Source organism: Convolutriloba macropyga, chromosome 11 (assembly GCF_964194025.1).
Source record: "Convolutriloba macropyga chromosome 11, txConMacr16.3, whole genome shotgun sequence".
Lineage (NCBI taxonomy): Eukaryota > Metazoa > Xenacoelomorpha > Acoela > Convolutidae > Convolutriloba > Convolutriloba macropyga.
Genome location: NC_134478.1, coordinates 22,714,404 through 22,734,384, shown reverse-complemented (window position 1 = coordinate 22,734,384; position 19,981 = coordinate 22,714,404). Strand labels below are relative to the sequence as shown.

Below are 19,981 nucleotides of genomic sequence, written 5' to 3'. Positions count from 1 at the left end.
TCCTGATTGCCATGCTATCTAATCCCGTAATCAAGTCATGAATTTATAGTTTACATTGTAATGATACTGAATCTTCAGATTCATAAATGCTCTAAAATTTGGGGACTGCTGCCAAGCTTATAACTCATCTAAAACATGCTAAACACACATGAATCTGAAGCAATCAAAGCAGAGTTGATACACACAGCAGAATTGTAAATCAGGTTTGTTTTCTCGATTTACTTTGTATAAAAGGTAGTTTATCTGACTAGAATAAAACAGGGCTGTAAGGATCTGAACGGTAATAAGTTCAGATATCGCTGTAAGTTCTCACTTTATCGCAAGTTATAACTAAGGCAACATGAAGGTTGAATAATGTGCGCTCGCACATATTTTCATACCCCGTGATCGGCAAAGTTCTATCAATTTTATAGGACTAAAACATACTAAGACAAATTTTAAGTTGGAAACTGAAAACCACATAGCGTCAAACATGAGTAGCAGTTGAGCCTTGAATTTCTCTCAAACAAGTTTTGTATAAATTATTTCAGTCGTGTCCGTATTTTATACGAATTTTTTGTAGTGCCGATTTGTCGGCTGGCCACTCAAGTGACTTTCGGGTTTTTCTTAGTTTCTTTGTGTTAAATTGCCCTCATAGAGAATTTAAAACAGATTAATTTAATTGGTAACAGTTTTCATCTAAAAGTCTAATAGAAAGTTTTTCATTGCTATCTTATTTCAATTTAAATCTTTTCGTTTTAAAATTAGCTCTAGTAAAAGAAAGCATTAAAGCTCTAGGGCGATTTGTAATTGATCCTCCGCCAGCTGAGAGGTTGGACTCAAAATATCATCGGCTCCTCTACAAAAAATTAATAATAATATTAATTGAATTTATCCTATAAAATAAATGCACATATTGAGACAAGGTAGGACGGCATCAACAAAATACTCCTGAGAGGAAAAGCAGAAATCTTCATGAGGCTTGTGTGATGCTGCCCTGTGGTGTCATAAAGCAATTTAACGAACACCAAATTTAAAAAGTTTTCACAAAAATGCTTTAAAGCAAAACTTTTCCAAGTTAAATTTGATTAGTTCAAGAGGGGGCTTTTGGTTCAGGGTACACCTAATGAGACGGAAGACAGTTGGGCATTCTGGGCGCCCGCTGGTGCATCGTACTTTGACAATTGATGTTTTTTCACAAAATGCGTACTTTCACGTCCGACTCGTCCACCGTACTCAGTTTCCAGGGATCGAAAACTCATCTACGGTTCAAAAAGTATCCATCATAGGCTTCTATTTATTTCATCTATAAGGCTATTATGACCAATTATATAATTGTTGAGAAATTATGTGCAAAGAGTTTTTGGCACTTTGGTGTGAACAAAAGGTTTCTATACCCCAAAGCTAAAGTATGTTGTAAAGTTTTAATTTACGTTCCTTAGACATGTATTTGAACGTTTGCCCATAAAGGACAAATTCAGCAAAACCATTTTTGGCTGCGCGAGTTTTTCTGATACTATTGTTTATCACAAAAGAGTTTTGAATAACAGCTTTAAACCATTTATATACATATAACTCAAAATTATCTTTGTTGAACCATAGACTAAAACCGTACTGATTAATAGGCGGAACGGAACATCCGTAGAAAGAAAAAAGTTGTTTATTAATTATAATACTGAGTCGATAGGCCATAGAACAAAAGTTGAACAACTTTTTTGTATATATTCAACATGATTCTTAAACTTGAGTAGAATCAATATGTATGCCTAAATGTTTCCAACAATCTATTGGATTGAGCTTTTCGTCGCCGTAAAGTGCATCACAATTTAATTTGATGCTATCAAAGCAATTGATTTTGGATTTTGTAGGTTGAGTAGCAAACTTATTTGCTTTCACCCAATTATCGACAGCGTTCAAGTTATCCTGAGCCCCTTGTATACTGGAAGGTATATTTTTTAAGATCAAAGTGTCGTCGGCTAAATGATTCATTTTTGACGATTTTGCTGCTAAAGGAAGATAATTTATGCAGATTAAAAACAGCAGTCGGCCAATGACAGACCCTTGAGGTACACCTAATTGTTGTCCATGATGATTAAAACGCTGTTATTGTCATTTTGGGATCAGTACCTCAAAGTGTGATAGGAAATCCACAAGCAAGTACTCCACTTAGTGTAGGAACGTCCTTTGGGAGTGAGTCTTTTATAAAGAGATTTTTCACTAAAAGTTGCCTAAGATTTAAAATCCTGACTTCCAATTACCTTTCTCTTAACTTTTTCTCTTAATCTTACTCTTCAAAGTTCCTCTAAATCCACTTCCTTCTTAGCTTAAGCTTTTTAAGTAGCTTTTTAAAGTTGCTCTCTCCTTTACTGTAAAGCACTTAGACTTCTTAACAAGGTTAGCTACAATTTTTTTTATTGGAAAAGTTGTCCGCATCTAGCCTCTATAGAGAACAATTTTAAAACTCAGAGCCTCGTTGAGTCTGATTCTCAACATGAGCCAAATTGATAGACTTTTATCTGAGGCCAGAATGACAACAGAAGAGTCAACGCAAGATGAAAGCGATTTTACTGAAGTACGGAATACAACAAAACGATTCAGAAAACAATTGCCCACCCCAATCAATAACGTAAGGCCTATGATTGTATCAATTGATCCAAGACCATCACATATTCAGTTTGCAAGAGCAATCAAGTCGAATTTTCCCGCCGCTAAGATCAAGCAAATGAGAGAACTGAAGAACAATACCGATTTCTTTATTCAACCAGAGGACCTTGCTTCAAGAGAATGCCTAATGCTGATACTAAACCTAATTCAAGCCCTTCCAAATGCCAAAGTAAATGCCAGGAACACACTTCCTAAACCTAAAACTAAACCAAATTTTGTCATTGTGAACGTTCACTACAGCATTACTGAAGATGAGGTGAAAGAAGAACTCCTAATTAACAACGGAATGAATGTCACCAAAGTGTCAAGAATAACAAGTCGAGCAATTGGGCAACCAACAAAATTAATACTTGTGATTAGGGAGTCAAACAATCAAGTCAACGCAGCACAAAAACATGGCGTCAAAATAGGCTGGCAGCTACAGCGATGTGAAGCAAGCCAAGAACCACCACATGTAATGCAATATTAATGTCAAAAATTTGGCCACTCAGCAAGGGAATGCACTAATGCAATTCGATTTCATCGCTGCTCGCAAGATCATAGTGTTAACGAATGCACTGTTGCGAAAGAAATGCCAAATGCTCAAACTGTGGTAGTGCTCATGAGACAGTTAATCGAGGCTGTCCAGCATATCAGAACAAGTTAGCAGAGGCCTCGAAAAAGATAAATGAGAATAAATTCTCAGCCGTAGCCAACAAATTGAAACCTCAAGCGAATACTGAGCTAACGCCATCAACGGAAAAAGTTGCTGTTCTAGTAGCTGAAGTTTTGAGCGAAATACGAACAGTTCATAACACTATGTCTTACAGTGATATTATAAATTTTGTCTCTAACAGAGCCTCAAGCAGCTTCAATGAAAAAATTGATGTCCAAAGAATACATGACAGTATTAAAAGCGCGAATACAGCTCCTGCTATTTCAATACAGTCAAACAACCTATCAGACAGCCAAAACTTTTCGCAAAATGGATTAGCTCAAATTTTTGCAATGGAACTGTCGCGGCCTAAACAACAAAATAAGCTATCTGATTTTATTTTCAGCAGAAGACATAGATGTAATTTGCTTGAATGAAGTTGAACACTGAAAGAAATCAAACCCTCTCAACAACTACATCGTTGCGACGGAAACCTGCAACAGCAGTCATCATGACTGCTATCTTTGTGAAGAACAGCATTGTTATCAAGCGAACAGAACTAGTAGAAAAAGAAACGGATAGCAATGGTCCAACACTAGGAACACTAAAACTTTGCCTTAAGTTGCCCTTCTTTGATTATTTTTGGATAATAAGAGTTTATAATACCCCTGGAAAGCCACTGTCGACCGAGAAAATATTTTCCGGAAAGTTGAAAATTGTCTTTGTATGTGGCGACTTTAATGCTCCCCACTAAGAACAAAACTGCTCCTATGATTCGGTAAATGGAGAAAAGCTTCGAAATGTTATTGACGAGGGCACTTTTATACTCCTGAACTTTTAAACTAAAATCAAAAATCAACTGCAGAACAAAAATTATACAGAACAGCAAATCTCTGGCGTGCGAAGTATCCAAAAAAGGATGAATTAAATCAGTTCAGCAGCAGTTAAGTTGAAATAATACACAAATCTCTCGAACACTCCTTCATCAACAAGAAAGAGTTCCCCTACAGTGCTGAGACGCAAAAACTGATAAAACTGAAGAAAAGACGGCGAAGAGGCTGAAATTTGCAGTTGGCGATCACCATACTGCTTTAAGAACGGAGATAAATTACCTACAGAAAGAAATTAAAAGATCAATGAGGCGGTCAGAAGAAAGAAAAAGAGCAAAGGTCTTGGAAAGCGCTCTTTGAACGTTTCACATTTCTCCTTGTCTGTGACCCTTATGCAATCTTTGTAGAATAGTTTTGGGTATTCTGCTGTTTTTTGTTTGGGCTAGTTTTCATTTGATATTTCTTTTATTGCTTTGCAGAAACCTTTGCTACACTTATCACAAGCACTTTCCAAGACCTTTGCTCTTTTTCTTTCTTCTGACCGCCTCATTGATCGTTTAATTTCTTTCTGTAGGTAATTTATCTCCGTTCTCAAAGCAATATGGAGATCGCCAACTGCAAATTTCAGCTCTCTTTGCCGTTTTCTCTTCAGTTTTATCAGATTTTGACGGCAAAGAGAGCTGAAATTTGCAGTTGGCGATCACCATATTGCTTTTAAAACGGATATAAATTACCTACAGAAAAAAATTGAACGGTCATTGAGGCGGTCGGAAGAAAGAAAAAGAGCAAAGGTCTTGGAAAGTGCTTGTGATAGAGAAGACTGATAAACTGATAGAGAAGACTGATAGAAAAACTGATAAAACTGAAGAGAAGAGGGCGAAAAGAGCTAAACTTTGCAGTTGGCGATCACCATATTGCTTTACGAACGGAGATACATTACCTACAGAAAGAAATTAAACGATCAATGAGGCGGTCAGAAGAAAGAAAAAGAGCAAAGGTCTTGGAATGTACTTGTGATAAGGGTGTTAAAGGTTTCTGCAATAAAAGCAATGAAAGAAATATCAAATGAAAACTAGCCCAAACAAAAAACAGCAGATTACCCAAAACTATTCTACAAAGATTGCATAAGGGTCACAGACAAGGAGAAAAGTGAAATGTTCAAACAGCTGCTAAAAGACACAATGAAAAATCACGAAACAGATTCATCAATAATTTCTGAACTCTGCGACAATTGAACTCTGTTGGAAATGAAACCAATCGATAATAAATACAAATATAGATCTTGAACAGCGTGCGTGCCGTTGTGGTTGCAATAAAGGTTTTTGATAAAATTTTAAAATAGTCGAGAAAAACATGCCCTGGGCCGGATAAAATTTGCTACAAACTCCTTGAAGAATTGTCTAAGATTGTTAAAGCCCTTGCCTGTCTCCTCATATCTAGCTCCATTAATAACTCGTATGTGCCAATTAACTGGAAAGACTCCCAGATTTATATGATAACCAAAACAAACCAAAGAGCGATCGAAGGCCGAAAGCTACCGACCCATTAGTCTTACAAATTGTATAGCAAAAGTATGTGAAACTGTTGTGAAAAACATTGTTATGGAACATTGTGAAAGTCAAAATACATTTGGCGAGACTCAGAGTGCTTACAGGAAACACCTCTGCACCACAGACAACCTCATTAAGCTAGTTCAGCACGTCAGTGAAGCCTTCCAGTGGTCTGAAATAGTTCGTTTCGGTTGCTTGGATGTCAAAAAAGCGTTGAATAAAGTACATACAATTACGGTTCAAGTCCAACTCCAGCAACTTTATATTTTTTTTCATGAGGCATTTCTTCCAGCCATTAAATTGCAGCAAAAATCTAACGTCTTGACGAGGAGGAAAGTGGTGCAGTGGTTAACAGGCGTGAAAGAATCAACGGAAGAACAATTTTCCCCGACCGCGGTTCGAGTCCAGCTCAGTTACCTCCAACTTTCCTATTATTTATTTTTCAGCGGTACTAAAAGAAACACAATATGAAAAGCAACAGAATAATCAGACGTGATAAGAGGCCAGCCGCTCGCCTAGTCAATTCGGGGCCAAGTACAACTCAGTTTTTGTCATTCTCTGTCCATCTCACTCCTTTCTTTTTTTTGTTCAGCCAGCCGCTCGCCTAGTCAGTTCGGGGCTGAACAGATCACAGCTGTCATTAATGTCCTTATGACCAACTGTTGCTCCTTCCTTTGATGCCTTTCATTTCTAATTTCTTATTATTTTACTATTGTCCTCAACATTCCACTGATTTAAAAATGAAACATCTGTCAGATCATAACATCTGTCAGATCATAAACAAACACAAACATTCACTTTTGTGCTGCGCGTGGTTTGGTTTCGGTGGTTTTATGGTTTAGGTTAGATTAGCACTTTTATTCAACAAGTTCATAGTTTTGTCAATCTTATTTTAAGGCTTTTTCAAGTCAGAAACAACGCTTTTCTTTTATATTTCTCTCTCTCTCTCTCTTTTTTAATTTTAACCATTTCTGTCATATGCACAATCTTTTTCAACTTCGAAGCAGTATTATCCAAAAACATAGCCAGCGATCTAAGCCCCAGCTATAATTGCATCAAGCGGATAGGTAATTTAATTGAATGAAAAGCTGAATTTTTGTTGCATTGAACATGCCATTTAGCGCGGTCCGCTAATACAACATCAGTAGTAGGCGCTTCGGTTCGAAACTGTTAAAATCAGTTTGGCGGTCTCCATTTTAAATTTGCGACTTGAACATTGAAAGAACAAGGCTTTAAAACAAAAATTTTACACTAATACAAGTCAAATTAGTGCAGTGAACTAGCACCTAGAGGAAACAGAACTTCAACACGAGTGAGTTCGAGTACCACCCACGCCCATTGAACTTTTAATATTTTCCCATCCGATTTTATTTTTTTTTTTGTTTTATCATACCTAAAGAAATTGTCACAAGCCCTTAACACAATTCCCACGAGGCTAGCCAACGAAACGATACGTTTTCACTTGTAAACGTCAAGTTCGGCCATCAGAAGTCCTCCACGGTACTTGAAATGGCTGATTGCATCTGTGGCACAGGAAGTTTTTTACTACAGTTAGATAGAACTTTCAGTTTTGACAAGAACTTCTCAAACTCAATTTTATAAACTCAAACTCTTCTTACTGTGTATATAACTTCTTTCACCTCTGGTTGTACATAAATTGTATTGTATATAAGGACAGAACCTTGAGGTACACAGCCAGTCACTGCCTTCGTATGACTTCTGAAACCATTTAGTTCAACAAATTTATTACGGCCCTTCAGGAAACTAATTTTAAAATCTAGATAATGGTAATTGATTCCAGCAACTCAATTTGTAGGTAAAATTTAGGTCAATTAAAATCAGCAATGGGACTATTTTAAGTTATTTAACACTCCTTATGTTTTCCTTTAGAGAATCAGCATCATTAATGGTATTCTGTTTAGCTCGAGTTATCATTGATCAACTTGAAACACTCCTAAATAGTCTAGTACTCTCACATAGAACACTCTTTCAAATATCTTTAATATGCAAGAATTCGAGGATTTGGGTCTGTGATTTTCATGGTCGTTGTTATCGCCATTTTAAACAGAGAGAACACTCTAGCAACTTAGGTTGATCGAGAAAATGTTTTTCGTTCACACATTAAAAGCAAGGGCTAAATGGTGATATTACACGTGAGTTCTCTTTAACATTGATACTTTTTTGCCGGGTCCTGTTGAAAAATTTTTTTGCAGATGAACTTATAATTTTGCGAATTTCCTCATAAGTGGTTTCAGCAAAGAACATTGACTGTTTGAAGTTCGCCAGACTTGTTTGCTGCGCGTAATCAAACTGCTCTTTCAAGGACGGAGCAATATTAATAAAAAATTGTTGACAGCTTTCTTCTGGAAGTTTTTTTGCTTCTCAGACAAATTATTTTAGCGAATTGCTCCCCTGGTGCCCAGTTGCAGTTTCGTTAATAGAAACTATTTTGCTATATCATTTCTTTGGCTGTTGAAATAAAATATTAATAACACCTCAAAAGCACTGAAACTATTTTTCAAAATAAAAAACACCATAATAACTTTCAGAAATCGCTAAGCCCTTCTTAAGTTATACAAAAGGATTTTGTTAAAGATCATGAATCAGTTTTAAAAATGAAAAAGATTAAGGCATACGCTACCGCATCATTATCATAGGCACATGACTCATGGCTTGTAAACCATGAATGTAATTATTTTTGCTGAAAACGGCATCTTAAAAACTGTGGAATTACATGTTTCAAGAAAACGGTTCACAAAATACCCCGGTAACTCCTTCAAAGGCATGGATTACGAAGAACCCTCGACTAAATACCCTACGATTGATGGCTTCTCCAATGATGGCATACCACTTTGTTCTTTATACGTTAGATGTATCATTGATCTGCTCATATTCGGAACAAAAAGGCGCATGGCTAGGCTGAGAATGTAGTAGCTCAAAAGGTTGAATTTGAAGTTCCAAAAATGTCACAAAGGCCAGGAAAGATGGAGCCTGCTTTTTTGCAACAAGTTTTTGTACAAGTTTGTGGATGCTCTTTGAGTTTTTGACATTCACAGAAATAACTTTCTCTTCGATTTCTCTTGTTGCATTCTTGTTTGCTTATGTAATAGTTTCTGTGTATAGATTTATCACCAACACCCGAAACACACCCATTTAAGACTAGTTTCTAACATTTCAGAATTTTTACTGCATTGGACTTCAACGCAATTTTTCCCTAAAATGATTGATTCATTGTTGTTGATCTCGAAGGGAATGAATCATTATTTCAACGACCCCACGACTGACCTGCCATTGTTTAAAAATGTTTTGTAAATCCTGCCAATTATCCTCCTTGTTCATTATGCCATTCGTTCTTGACTTTGTGCTCAGTTTTTGTGATGCACAGAAATGTATTGACACTTTGTCGTCGAGTTTATTTTCCTAGTTTCTCGAACCTCATGTAATGAGGGAAGGGAAGGAACTCATGATAGTCTTTTTTGTACTGTCATTTTGTACCGCCGAAACTTTCATCAGAGACTCACGAATGGTATCATTTGAAAGGCCTTACAGAGTAGACATTTTCAGCTGTGGGAACTTTTGAATTTCATTTTTGCCCGCAAGATAGTGTTCGAAAAACAGGTTTTCCTTGTGAAATTCGGGAAAAATTCAACAAAATTAATGATCGATTTTAACTTCCGATTTCTTGACTAATTCTTGGCTACGTTGGGAGATATTTTATTTTTCACAATCCAAGGATCGTTTTTGTAAATTTACCTTCGTTTATGTGAATTTACCTTCGTTTTTGTAAATATTGTCTCACCCAATGAGCGGGGAGAACATAAATAATTTTCAAGAGTTCATAGAAGATTGAAACGAGAAGAATTCTGAAACTTAAGGAGAACAGGACTGATGTTAAAGAGTGCGATTGAGAAGAGTGAAGAATTCTTCAACAAAAAACACACTTATTTGAACCTTTAATGAGCAAAAACTTTTGATTCCGAATCAAAGTTTGATAACAAAGATTTGTATTAATTCATTAATTGATCCAAGGATCAGATTTTAATTGGCGCTAATTTTTATTCAAGATAAAAATTTGGTGAAAAGTAAACCGGAAACATGATAATCATGCTGTTTCTCATAATATGTTTCTATTTCTGAATTCTCAAAGCAAAATATAGACATCCAGAAACTTGTTCAACAGATTTTGTAAGTCAAAAAAATTATTCTTGCGTAAAATAATACGGCAAAATTCAAAAAACAATATTTCCAAGCAAACTTTGTGGTCGGTGTAAATATAGCTTCCGATATTAATTATAAATTGGTACAATAAACAATTGCGAAACCCTTATGAGGTATTTATTAAATGGCCATTTAGTAAGCTAAATTTGAAAAAAAAAGATGCAAACAATATTTTCCGTCATTCGGGTTTAGTGATTATTTAAAATCCAACATCGACAATATCTAAACCTTTCGCGTCCAGAAGAGTACAATCAGTAATGCACGAGTATTGACAAACCAGGCTTTGAAGAGGTTATGCGGGTGCTCAGAAAAAAATCTTGATTAAAATTTTATGCTCGTCGGGCCTAAAATCTATGCTTCGGAAAATATTTTATAAAAGGGAATAATCAAATGGACAGAGTTGCTTAATTATAATTGGCTGCGTAGTGATCGGCTTTTACCCCAGTTTGATTTTCAGTCAGTCTGTTCTATGTTTGTCGAACTTTTAATTTTCAGTTTTTTTATGCAGAGTACAATAATCTTAAACAATAAACTCTCAATAGTTAAAATGTAAATTTTAAGTTGATATGTAATAACTGCCCTCAGAAGTTGTTGACCGTTTCGTTCTTTCGTACTTCCTTTCACAAACAGTTCCAGACAGAAAATCAGTAGAATGAGCTACGTAACTCTGATTGGTTGTTCTCGTGATAGAACAGACGCGAGCTTTTCGTTTTGTCTAATTTGGTATCCGCAACTTCGTATCGACGTTTTACCCATTTAAGTTGCTGCAGAATAAACAAACAAAGAATGTACATAACCTATTCCTAACAAAATATTTTTTATGAATAATTACCATTTTTAAAATTGCATTTTTGCATTGGAGGGCAGACAAGAAGATTTTAGGCACCCACTTCTGTGTCTACCACAAAGTGTCATATTATATAAATAATTTATTAATCAATCTAACAAAAACTCAGCTTTAAGTATACATCTCGCAAGTTCGTGGAACCCTTCTTTTTATGGCAAAAATTACAAATTGCGCTTGATTTGGTTCCAAGTCCGCTGAGATGATTTCTAGGCTCTCAATTTATTCTGCGCGAAGTTTGATTGAGCAGATCTCTATTTTTCTATTGCATAAAGCTTGTTTGAGTAGCTTGTTTGCCGACCCTGTTGTCACTTACTATGACAAGGTACTGACCAGCCATTGCAAAATTTTTCTCAATGGGGCCCCGCCAATTGTATTCAGAGAAATTTTAATTAATTTTAAACGTGCAGATCAGAAACAGTCAAAATTGAAAGTTTCCTCACAATAATCGCTTCTTGAACTAAACTAATTGTTTTTTTTGTAAAAGATGAATAGGAAGGAGCGATGAATAACTGCAGCATCCATAGACTCTGACTCCATATTGTAGACGAGGCCTAATGTTTGATTCGTAATACTGGATCAGCAGCTTCCTTGGCACAAAATGTCTTGAGTTTTGGAAACATACCTTATTACGTACCTAATTTCCTTTTGTGCTCCTCAATATAGCTTACAAAAGATAACTTGGAATCAACAAGCATTCGAGATACCTACAAACTGGTCCATTTTCCCTGGAGTCAAAACTTGTCTAACGCATTAGCTGCTGTATTGACACTTCTGAACCGTTTCATCTCAATTGAGCTGCAATTAATGCTATTTATGCCATCCTCTAATATCCTGAAGTTCTTGTTCAACTTCAATTGCAGGTATTTTTATAGCAGTTAGATTTGTATAGTCTGCAAACAGAATAGCGTCAAGATTTTGCAAAGTAAAAGTGAATCGTTTATTTACCAAGCGAACAAAAGCGGTCTGAGATCAGACCTTTGCGGTGTCCCACATTTAAGTTCGTCCCAGCGAGACAATACTCCGCCCAAATGAACAGGCTGCGGTCTATGCTCGAAATATGATTCAACTATTTTTCAATTTTAATGCGTTTTCTCTGATATCGAGCTTTTGGTCATCAAATGGTGGTCAACTGTATCAAAAACCTTCCTCAGGTCCAAGAAAAACGTTTACTATTTGAGCAACAGAATTCCAATTTTCCGTAAATTCAACAATTTCATCAATTGTACTCTGCTTGTTTCGAAACCCGAATCGTCTATGATAACACAAAGAAAACCCTGCTCCAGAAATAAGTAGTGAAATAGGCCTGTACTTATTTCATGTAACTTGATTTATGCAAGGGACTGATTTTTGCATTTCTAAGCTCCGGGTGAATTCGCCTTTGTTGGACGAAGGGTTTATTAAAAAGGTGATGTTTTCAGTTGTTACTTACGCTGACGATTTAATCAAAGGATTACTGACATAATCTTCCCTAGAGAGTGACTTGTTTTTTACACTGGTTATTCTTACTTTAACTTCCCCTTTGTAGCTTTGAAAAGACACATAGATTGTTAGTGTTTAGTTGGAATTATTTTTGACTGCAAAACCTTGTTTTCAAGGTTTTTCTTTATCTTCTGATTTCTTCATTCAAGTACTATTGTTATCACTTGTTTTGCAATAACGTTGTTTGGGTTTCTCTCTGCTCGGCTGTCTTAATGGTTTAAATCTGTCTGTAACATGCAAAAACACTACTGAAGGTATTGAAGGCTTTTGACGGATTAGTACGCGGTTTATTTTCTTTTAGTTCATAATTAATAAAGTGGATCAACTAATATTTAATAGTTCATTCAATTAGCGTTTAACTTTTGCTGGATCTTTTGTAATCTTAGTGTCTCTAAGTAACTCGTGGTTATTTTGTTCTAACTCTCCAGCTGAGTTGAATCGGGCAATGGTCCGGAAAGCCTTGAGGACCATTTGACAGTTTGCTACTTTTCAATGACTATACTCTAGTTGGTTCGTTTATTCCGGTGACAAAAACCATTTGAAGCTATTTTGATTCATATAGTCATTAACATAGATTATGGTCAAAAATGGTATTGAAGTCACCGCACGTAATGAAAGGTTATGAATTACAACTGCATTACTCTAAGAATTCATCAAAAAGTTTCCTATTTGGGAATGCTAGTTTTGTTGCAAATAACTGCTAGGAAAAACCGTGAACTATGAGCATTCATTTCTATAACAGCAGCTTCGTTGGAAAAATTTTGTGTATTCTTATTAAGTCGAAGCAATATGTACGTTCAACTGAATGACCCTGGATAAGCCATATCTTTTGCAAATTAAATCAAACTGGTGTAGAAATGACAATGATGTCTGGGCCTCATCAGAGGTACAATCCTCTGAACGATACCTGGGTTCTCGTCTGTCCCAATCGAGCCAAGAGGCCATGGCAGGGGAAAGTGCACGAACAGCCGCCGAAGGACACCCAACCGAGTTCGGCCAGTGAGACTGTTGGTTCCAAAAATGCGAACCCGTTGGCTCCGGGCGCAACTAGAGCCAGCGGAAAGGTTACGGCCCTTCATATACGCTTTGTGTGTCATGACCGTTTACACAGAACTTAAATGCGCAAAACCCCGCATCCAATTAGAGGAAAATTAATTGTTCGGCACGAATGGAAATTTAATTACTGATCCAGAAAGATGATCATTTAAAAGTTGATTAGTATAAAAGAAATCAAAGGACATTTTTAATAGCCGCACAGCGATAGCTGGGGCTATTATTGGCCTTCTCTTGGTTTTTTTACAATTCAAAGAATTTGAATTGTATTGGGGAGCTGTCTTTTTTTTACAATCCAAGAATTGGATTGTATTGGTGCTGTCTTTTTTTTACAATTCAAAGAATTTGAATTGTATTGGGGCGCTGTCTTTTTTTACAATTCACAAAGAATTTGAATTGTATTGGGGCGCTTTTTTTTTAAGATCTGTTCACACATTTTCATGATTTTTGAAGTCATTTTTACTCTTTTTTCGATTTTTTGGATCGGATTTTTTTCTAAATGGTTTTTCCAATCCATTCATAGTCCGTTTTAGGTCTAGTTTTTTTAGTCAATGAAAATTCTTTGAATTGTACGTCAGGACTTGTCCTGCTATGTTTTTTTTATGATCTGTTCTCATATTTTCATGATTTTTGAAGTCAAATTGGAGTAGTGATTTTGGTCACGCCGAAACAGGAAATGGAGCGAAAAAGCGAGTGGTTTTGCGGCGTGAATTTTTTTCGCTCTAATTTTAAAGTAGAGTGAGAAAACGGTGTTTGAACAAAAATTCGGTTTCTCGGTAGTGGTTTTTTGTTCACATGCGGCAATTTCACTCCGATTTTTACTGTTTTTTCGATTTTTTGGATCGGATTTTTTTCTAACTAGTTTTCCCAATCCATTCACAGCCCATTCTGGACCTAGTTTTTTGTTAGAATCGAAATTACATATCTCATTAGTGGTTTTTTGTTCTCCCTAGCAGCATTTTGAAATTGATTTTCTGTTTTTTTTTGCTTTTTTTTCATCTGATTTTTTAGAAATGGTTTTCCCAATTAACTCATTGTCCGTTCTAGGTCTAGTTGTTTGTTAATTCAATGAAAATTCTTTGAATTGTACGTCAGGACTTGTCCTGCTATGTTTTTATTTTTGTAAGATGTTTTCACATCTTTTTCCATGACTTTGAGCTTTCAAAACGGGATAAACAGGTAAAGCTCAGCGGGCATCAATTTTCATTAGAGGCCCTTAGCCGCGGGTTAACAGGTCATTTTCAGAAGTTTTTGAGCCCAAAATGTTGCAACTTTTTCGTCTTTTTTCGGATTTTTTGTTGGACCAGTCTGAAATTGAGGTTTGTAAAAGTTGGTAAAGGTCTTTTGCAAGACGTAATTACTTTTTATGGCCATTTTAAGAGCTATATGTATTGCTACACCAAACATAAAGACGTAATTTATTCTAATTTTTGAAATTTTTTCAAGTTTTTTGAATATTTTTGTTGTTTCAGCTCTTGGTGTCACAATAATTGGTTATTTTAGTTTCTAGTGCTAATGGAATGGTTTTCAACTTCACGAAATTTACAATTTTTTTTGATAAAACCTGCAGTTTTTTTCCAGTTTTTTGGCAATAATTGTCATTATTCAAGCTTTCCAGCTCCAGGGGGCAAGAAATCTTGTCTAGGATTTGCTAATAGTTTACTGCAAAATTTTCATTGGTCATAGCATGAGCGAATTTTTCCAAAGTTTTGAAAATTGTTGTCAATTTTTAGGTTTCTCTAAACTGAACAGCCGAAACATTTCCTTTAGGTTTTGATAATAGGTTACTGCATAATTTCTAGTGGTAATGGGGAATGTGTTTCAAGATTTTAATATTACAAATTTTAGCGATTTTCAAATTGAAATTCTTTCTTTGACTTCCTGAAATTTTAGTCTTTTTGCTCAGTGGCCAGGGGGTTGCTGCTATTGAGTTTTCTAGTATGTTATTGCAGTGTTTCTAGTGGCAACAAAATAGTTTTCTGTTTTTTTAGATTGCAATTATAAGTAATTTTTTAAATAAAGCTTGCAATTTAAATTTTTATGATTTTCAATTTTTTTGAATTTTTTTGGCTTTAACTAACTTTATTGGCCAACGAAACTTTTTAAATTTTGCAGATGCGTTACATGACAGAACTCCACAGAGATAAAAATGATTTTGATTATTTTTTTCAGACACATTTTCGAAAAATATCTTTAAATTTTTCCGTTTCCTTTGAAGCATTTTTCACATTTTTTTTGAAGCATTTGTCATTTTTTTCAAGATTATCTATCCTAAGTGTCAAAATAATCTCTTTGAAGTCTTTTGCGTGAGTTAATGACTATATTGCATCATGTCATAAATGACCTTCAGGTTAAAAGCTTTAAGAGTTTTAGGAATAATTGTTTTTTTTGTTTAGTTTGATTCTTTTAGTTTCTCAACTTTCGAGATTTCGTCTTTTTGGCTGGGATTGTTCAATTGATCTGCTGGTCAGGTAAATTAGGCGTGTTTTTCATTCAATTCCTTGGATTCTATTTCAGGGCTTGTCCTGCTATGTTTTTTTTAAGATCTGTTCACACATTTTCATGATTTTTGAAGTCAAATTGGAGTGGTGATTTTGGTCACGCCGAAACAGGAAACGGAGCGAAAAAGCGAGTGGTTTTGCGGCGTGAATTTTTTTCACTCTAATTTTAAAGTAGAGTGAGAAAACGGTGTTTGAACAAAAATTCGGTTTCTCGGTAGTGGTTTTTTGTTCACATGCGGCAATTTCACTCCGATTTTTACTGTTTTTTCGATTTTTTGGATCGGATTTTTTTCTAACTAGTTTTCCCAATCCATTCACAGCCCATTCTGGACCTAGTTTTTTGTTAGAATCGAAATTACATATCTCACTAGTGGTTTTTTGTTCTCCCTAGCAGCATTTTGAAATTGATTTTCTGTTTTTTTTTGCTTTTTTTTTCATCTGATTTTTCAGAAATGGTTTTCCCAATTAACTCATTGTCCGTTCTAGGTCTAGTTGTTTGTTAATTCAATGAAAATTCTTTGAATTGTACGTCAGGACTTGTCCTGCTATGTTTTTATTTTTGTAAGATGTTTTCACATCTTTTTCCATGACTTTGAGCTTTCAAAACGGGATAAACAGGTAAAGCTCAGCGGGCATCAAGTTTCATTAGAGGCCCTTAGCCGCGGGTTAACAGGTCATTTTCAGAAGTTTTTGAGCCCAAAATGTTGCAACTTTTTCGTCTTTTTTCGGATTTTTTGTTGGACCAGTCTGAAATTGAGGTTTGTAAAAGTTGGTAAAGGTCTTTTGCAAGACGTAATTACTTTTTATGGCCATTTTAAGAGCTATATGTATTGCTACACCAAACATAAAGACGGTAATTTATTCTAATTTTTGAAATTTTTTCAAGTTTTTTGAATATTTTTGTTGTTTCAGCTCTTGGTGTCACAATAATTGGTTATTTTAGTTTCTAGTGCTAATGGAATGGTTTTCAACTTCACGAAATTTACAATTTTTTTTGATAAAACCTGCAGTTTTTTTCCAGTTTTTTGGCAATAATTGTCATTATTCAAGCTTTCCAGCTCCAGGGGGCAAGAAATCTTGTCTAGGATTTGCTAATAGTTTACTGCAAAATTTTCATTGGTCATAGCATGAGCGAATTTTTCCAAAGTTTTGAAAATTGTTGTCAATTTTTAGGTTTCTCTAAACTGAACAGCCGAAACATTTCCTTTAGGTTTTGATAATAGGTTACTGCATAATTTCTAGTGGTAATGGGGAATGTGTTTCAAGATTTTAATATTACAAATTTTAGCGATTTTCAAATTGAAATTCTTTCTTTGACTTCCTGAAATTTTAGTCTTTTTGCTCAGTGGCCAGGGGGTTGCTGCTATTGAGTTTTCTAGTATGTTATTGCAGTGTTTCTAGTGGCAACAAAATAGTTTTCTGTTTTTTTAGATTGCAATTATAAGTAATTTTTTAAATAAAGCTTGCAATTTAAATTTTTATGATTTTCAATTTTTTTGAATTTTTTTGGCTTTAACTAACTTTATTGGCCAACGAAACTTTTTAAATTTTGCAGATGCGTTACATGACAGAACTCCACAGAGATAAAAATGATTTTGATTATTTTTTTCAGACACATTTTCGAAAAATATCTTTAAATTTTTCCGTTTCCTTTGAAGCATTTTTCACATTTTTTTTGAAGCATTTGTCATTTTTTTCAAGATTATCTATCCTAAGTGTCAAAATAATCTCTTTGAAGTCTTTTGCGTGAGTTAATGACTATATTGCATCATGTCATAAATGACCTTCAGGTTAAAAGCTTTAAGAGTTTTAGGAATAATTGTTTTTTTTGTTTAGTTTGATTCTTTTAGTTTCTCAACTTTCGAGATTTCGTCTTTTTGGCTGGGATTGTTCAATTGATCTGCTGGTCAGGTAAATTAGGCGTGTTTTTCATTCAATTCCTTGGATTCTATTTCAGGGCTTGTCCTGCTATGTTTTTTTTAAGATCTGTTCACACATTTTCATGATTTTTGAAGTCAAATTGGAGTGGTGATTTTGGTCACGCCGAAACAGGAAATGGAGCGAAAAAGCAAGTGGTTTTGCGGCGTGCATTTTTTTCGCTCTAATTTTAAAGTAGAGTGCGAAAACGGTGTTTGAACAAAAATTCGGTTTCTCGGTAGTGGTTTTTTGTTCACATGCGGCAATTTCACTCTGATTTTTACTGTTTTTTCGATTTTTTGGATCGGATTTTTTTGTAAATGGTTTTCCCAATCCATTTATAGTCTGCTCTTGGTCTAGTTTTCTGTTTAGTCAATGAAAATTCTTTGAATTGTACGTCAGGACTTGTCCTGCTATGTTTTTTTATTTCGTCGTCATGATTTTTGTTACGACCATATGACGTCACAGCCACTTTTTGTGCATTCGTTCATGCAATTTCAACTGAATTGCATGTGTGACGTCATTTTTTGCTCTTAGTGGAGCGAGTTTTTTGTTCATTCGCGTGATTAAATTTTTGGTCACACTTGACTTACCTCACTCTCAAAAATGACTTCCTCACTTTGAAATTGACTTTTATTTACTTTAATTCAAAGAGATAAGGTCAAATGGGTGTGTGTCACTCTAAATGAAGGTTATTTGAGATCAGCTAATAGAGGCAGCAATAACTTATACAGATTTTTAATCAAAATATAACAGATAAGCTTTCAATCAAAAGACAATTTTTTTTTGATCTCTCTTTTTTACTGTTTTTTTAGACTGCCGATCTACGAATCTATTGCGATCTACGAATCTATTTTCTGGCAATCTGCCAGCTATGTTTTAAATTTGGCATTGGGTTATTTTTTTGAAACTAGAAAATGAGATGTCTGTTTTTTTCGGAGAATTTTGAATTGCAATACTACTCAGAGCAGATTTTAACAGAAATCGTTGTAGGTAAATCCAATGTACACGTCAGTCTACACTTTCCCAAACGACTTTCCAGCTCTGCTACCTCCGCCCTCTTTTCAAACTGCATCACAACACAATATCGAGAAGGTAGTGGAAGAAGACACGACGAGGGGTGCTGAATTCATCCAGACATCACTAAGAGAGGATTCCGGAACGTTGGATGACTTGTTTGTCTGCAAAGAGGCTTATGGTCACTGGTCAGTATAACATTCAGACTACTCATAGAACCGTTTTTTCTTGACTAAATCAAATTTATATATTCTTTGTTCTAACTCACCGATTAATTATAGCAGGTTTTTTGGATAGGTTAAGATGACTTCAAAGTATAGAAACTTAAGTTAACGATACGTTTTTTTCCCATTTTTCAACAATGTTGGCGTTTAAATGCATTGATTGGCTTAAATTGATTGGATTTACAGCCTGCCACTGATATATTGACGTTAGCTTTTTATCCCTGCTTACTGCAGTTCATTTGCTTCAATGAAGTGTTCGAAAATTTTTCTGCAGAAAACACTCCCGTTTAACCGGATCAGCTGCGAAATAAAACGCATAGCATTGAACAACCGTATTATTATACCGTTAACTTTAGCTAACCCTTTTAATAGCTAAGCGCAATCACAGAACCCTAATAGCCTCTAATGAAATATAGAACAAAAGCAAAAACTAGTAATAAACAGAATAATTTAGTTGGGTGTATTTTTGAAAAGACTAGTGTAGTCATGGTCTGTGTTGGACAAAGCTATATATCTGCTTTTTTTCACATTTGATTTGCAGTTGATTATTTTTGCATTATCATATTTGTGGGTATTTCATGACAAATTTTGTTAAATGTTACGTTCATCGTTATTATGACAATTTACTTTGTGTCATTTTTGAAAAAGTTGGCAATTGACACAGAAATTTTATTCCGGACTATCATAATGTACCATTTGTCAAATTTTCGAGATATTAAAATAGCATATCATACTTCAACTGTTGTCTTTGCTATTCTTTTTTTTGTTCACAGTGAGGTCATGTGTTTCCACCCTGACTCCACGTTGACAATTCCACTGATGAGTGAGTTGAATCGGGCAATGGTCCGGAAAGCCTTGAGGACCATTTGACAGTTTGCTACTTTTCAATGAGTATACTCTAGTTGGTTCGTTTATTCCGGTGACAAAAACCATTTGAAGCTATTTTGATTCATATAGTCATTAACATAGATTATGGTCAAAAATGGTATTGAAGTCACCGCACGTAATGAAAGGTTATGAATTACAACTGCATTACTCTAAGAATTCATCAAAAAGTTTCCTATTTGG

The 19,981-nt window shown here is 35.1% G+C and overlaps 1 protein-coding gene across 1 annotated transcript; it reads left to right on the top strand.

Annotated features, from left to right (window-relative positions):
• Positions 1–20: 20 nt before the first annotated feature.
• LOC142349072 (galactose-1-phosphate uridylyltransferase-like) lies at positions 21–19,783 on the top strand. The gene is made up of 4 exons (XM_075400485.1): positions 21–203; positions 13,057–13,265; positions 18,666–18,877; positions 19,687–19,783. The coding sequence occupies exons 2-4, from the start codon at positions 13,059–13,061 to the stop codon at positions 19,781–19,783; spliced, it is 516 nt and encodes a 171-aa protein (XP_075256600.1). The 5' UTR covers positions 21–203; positions 13,057–13,058.
• Positions 19,784–19,981: the final 198 nt, after the last annotated feature.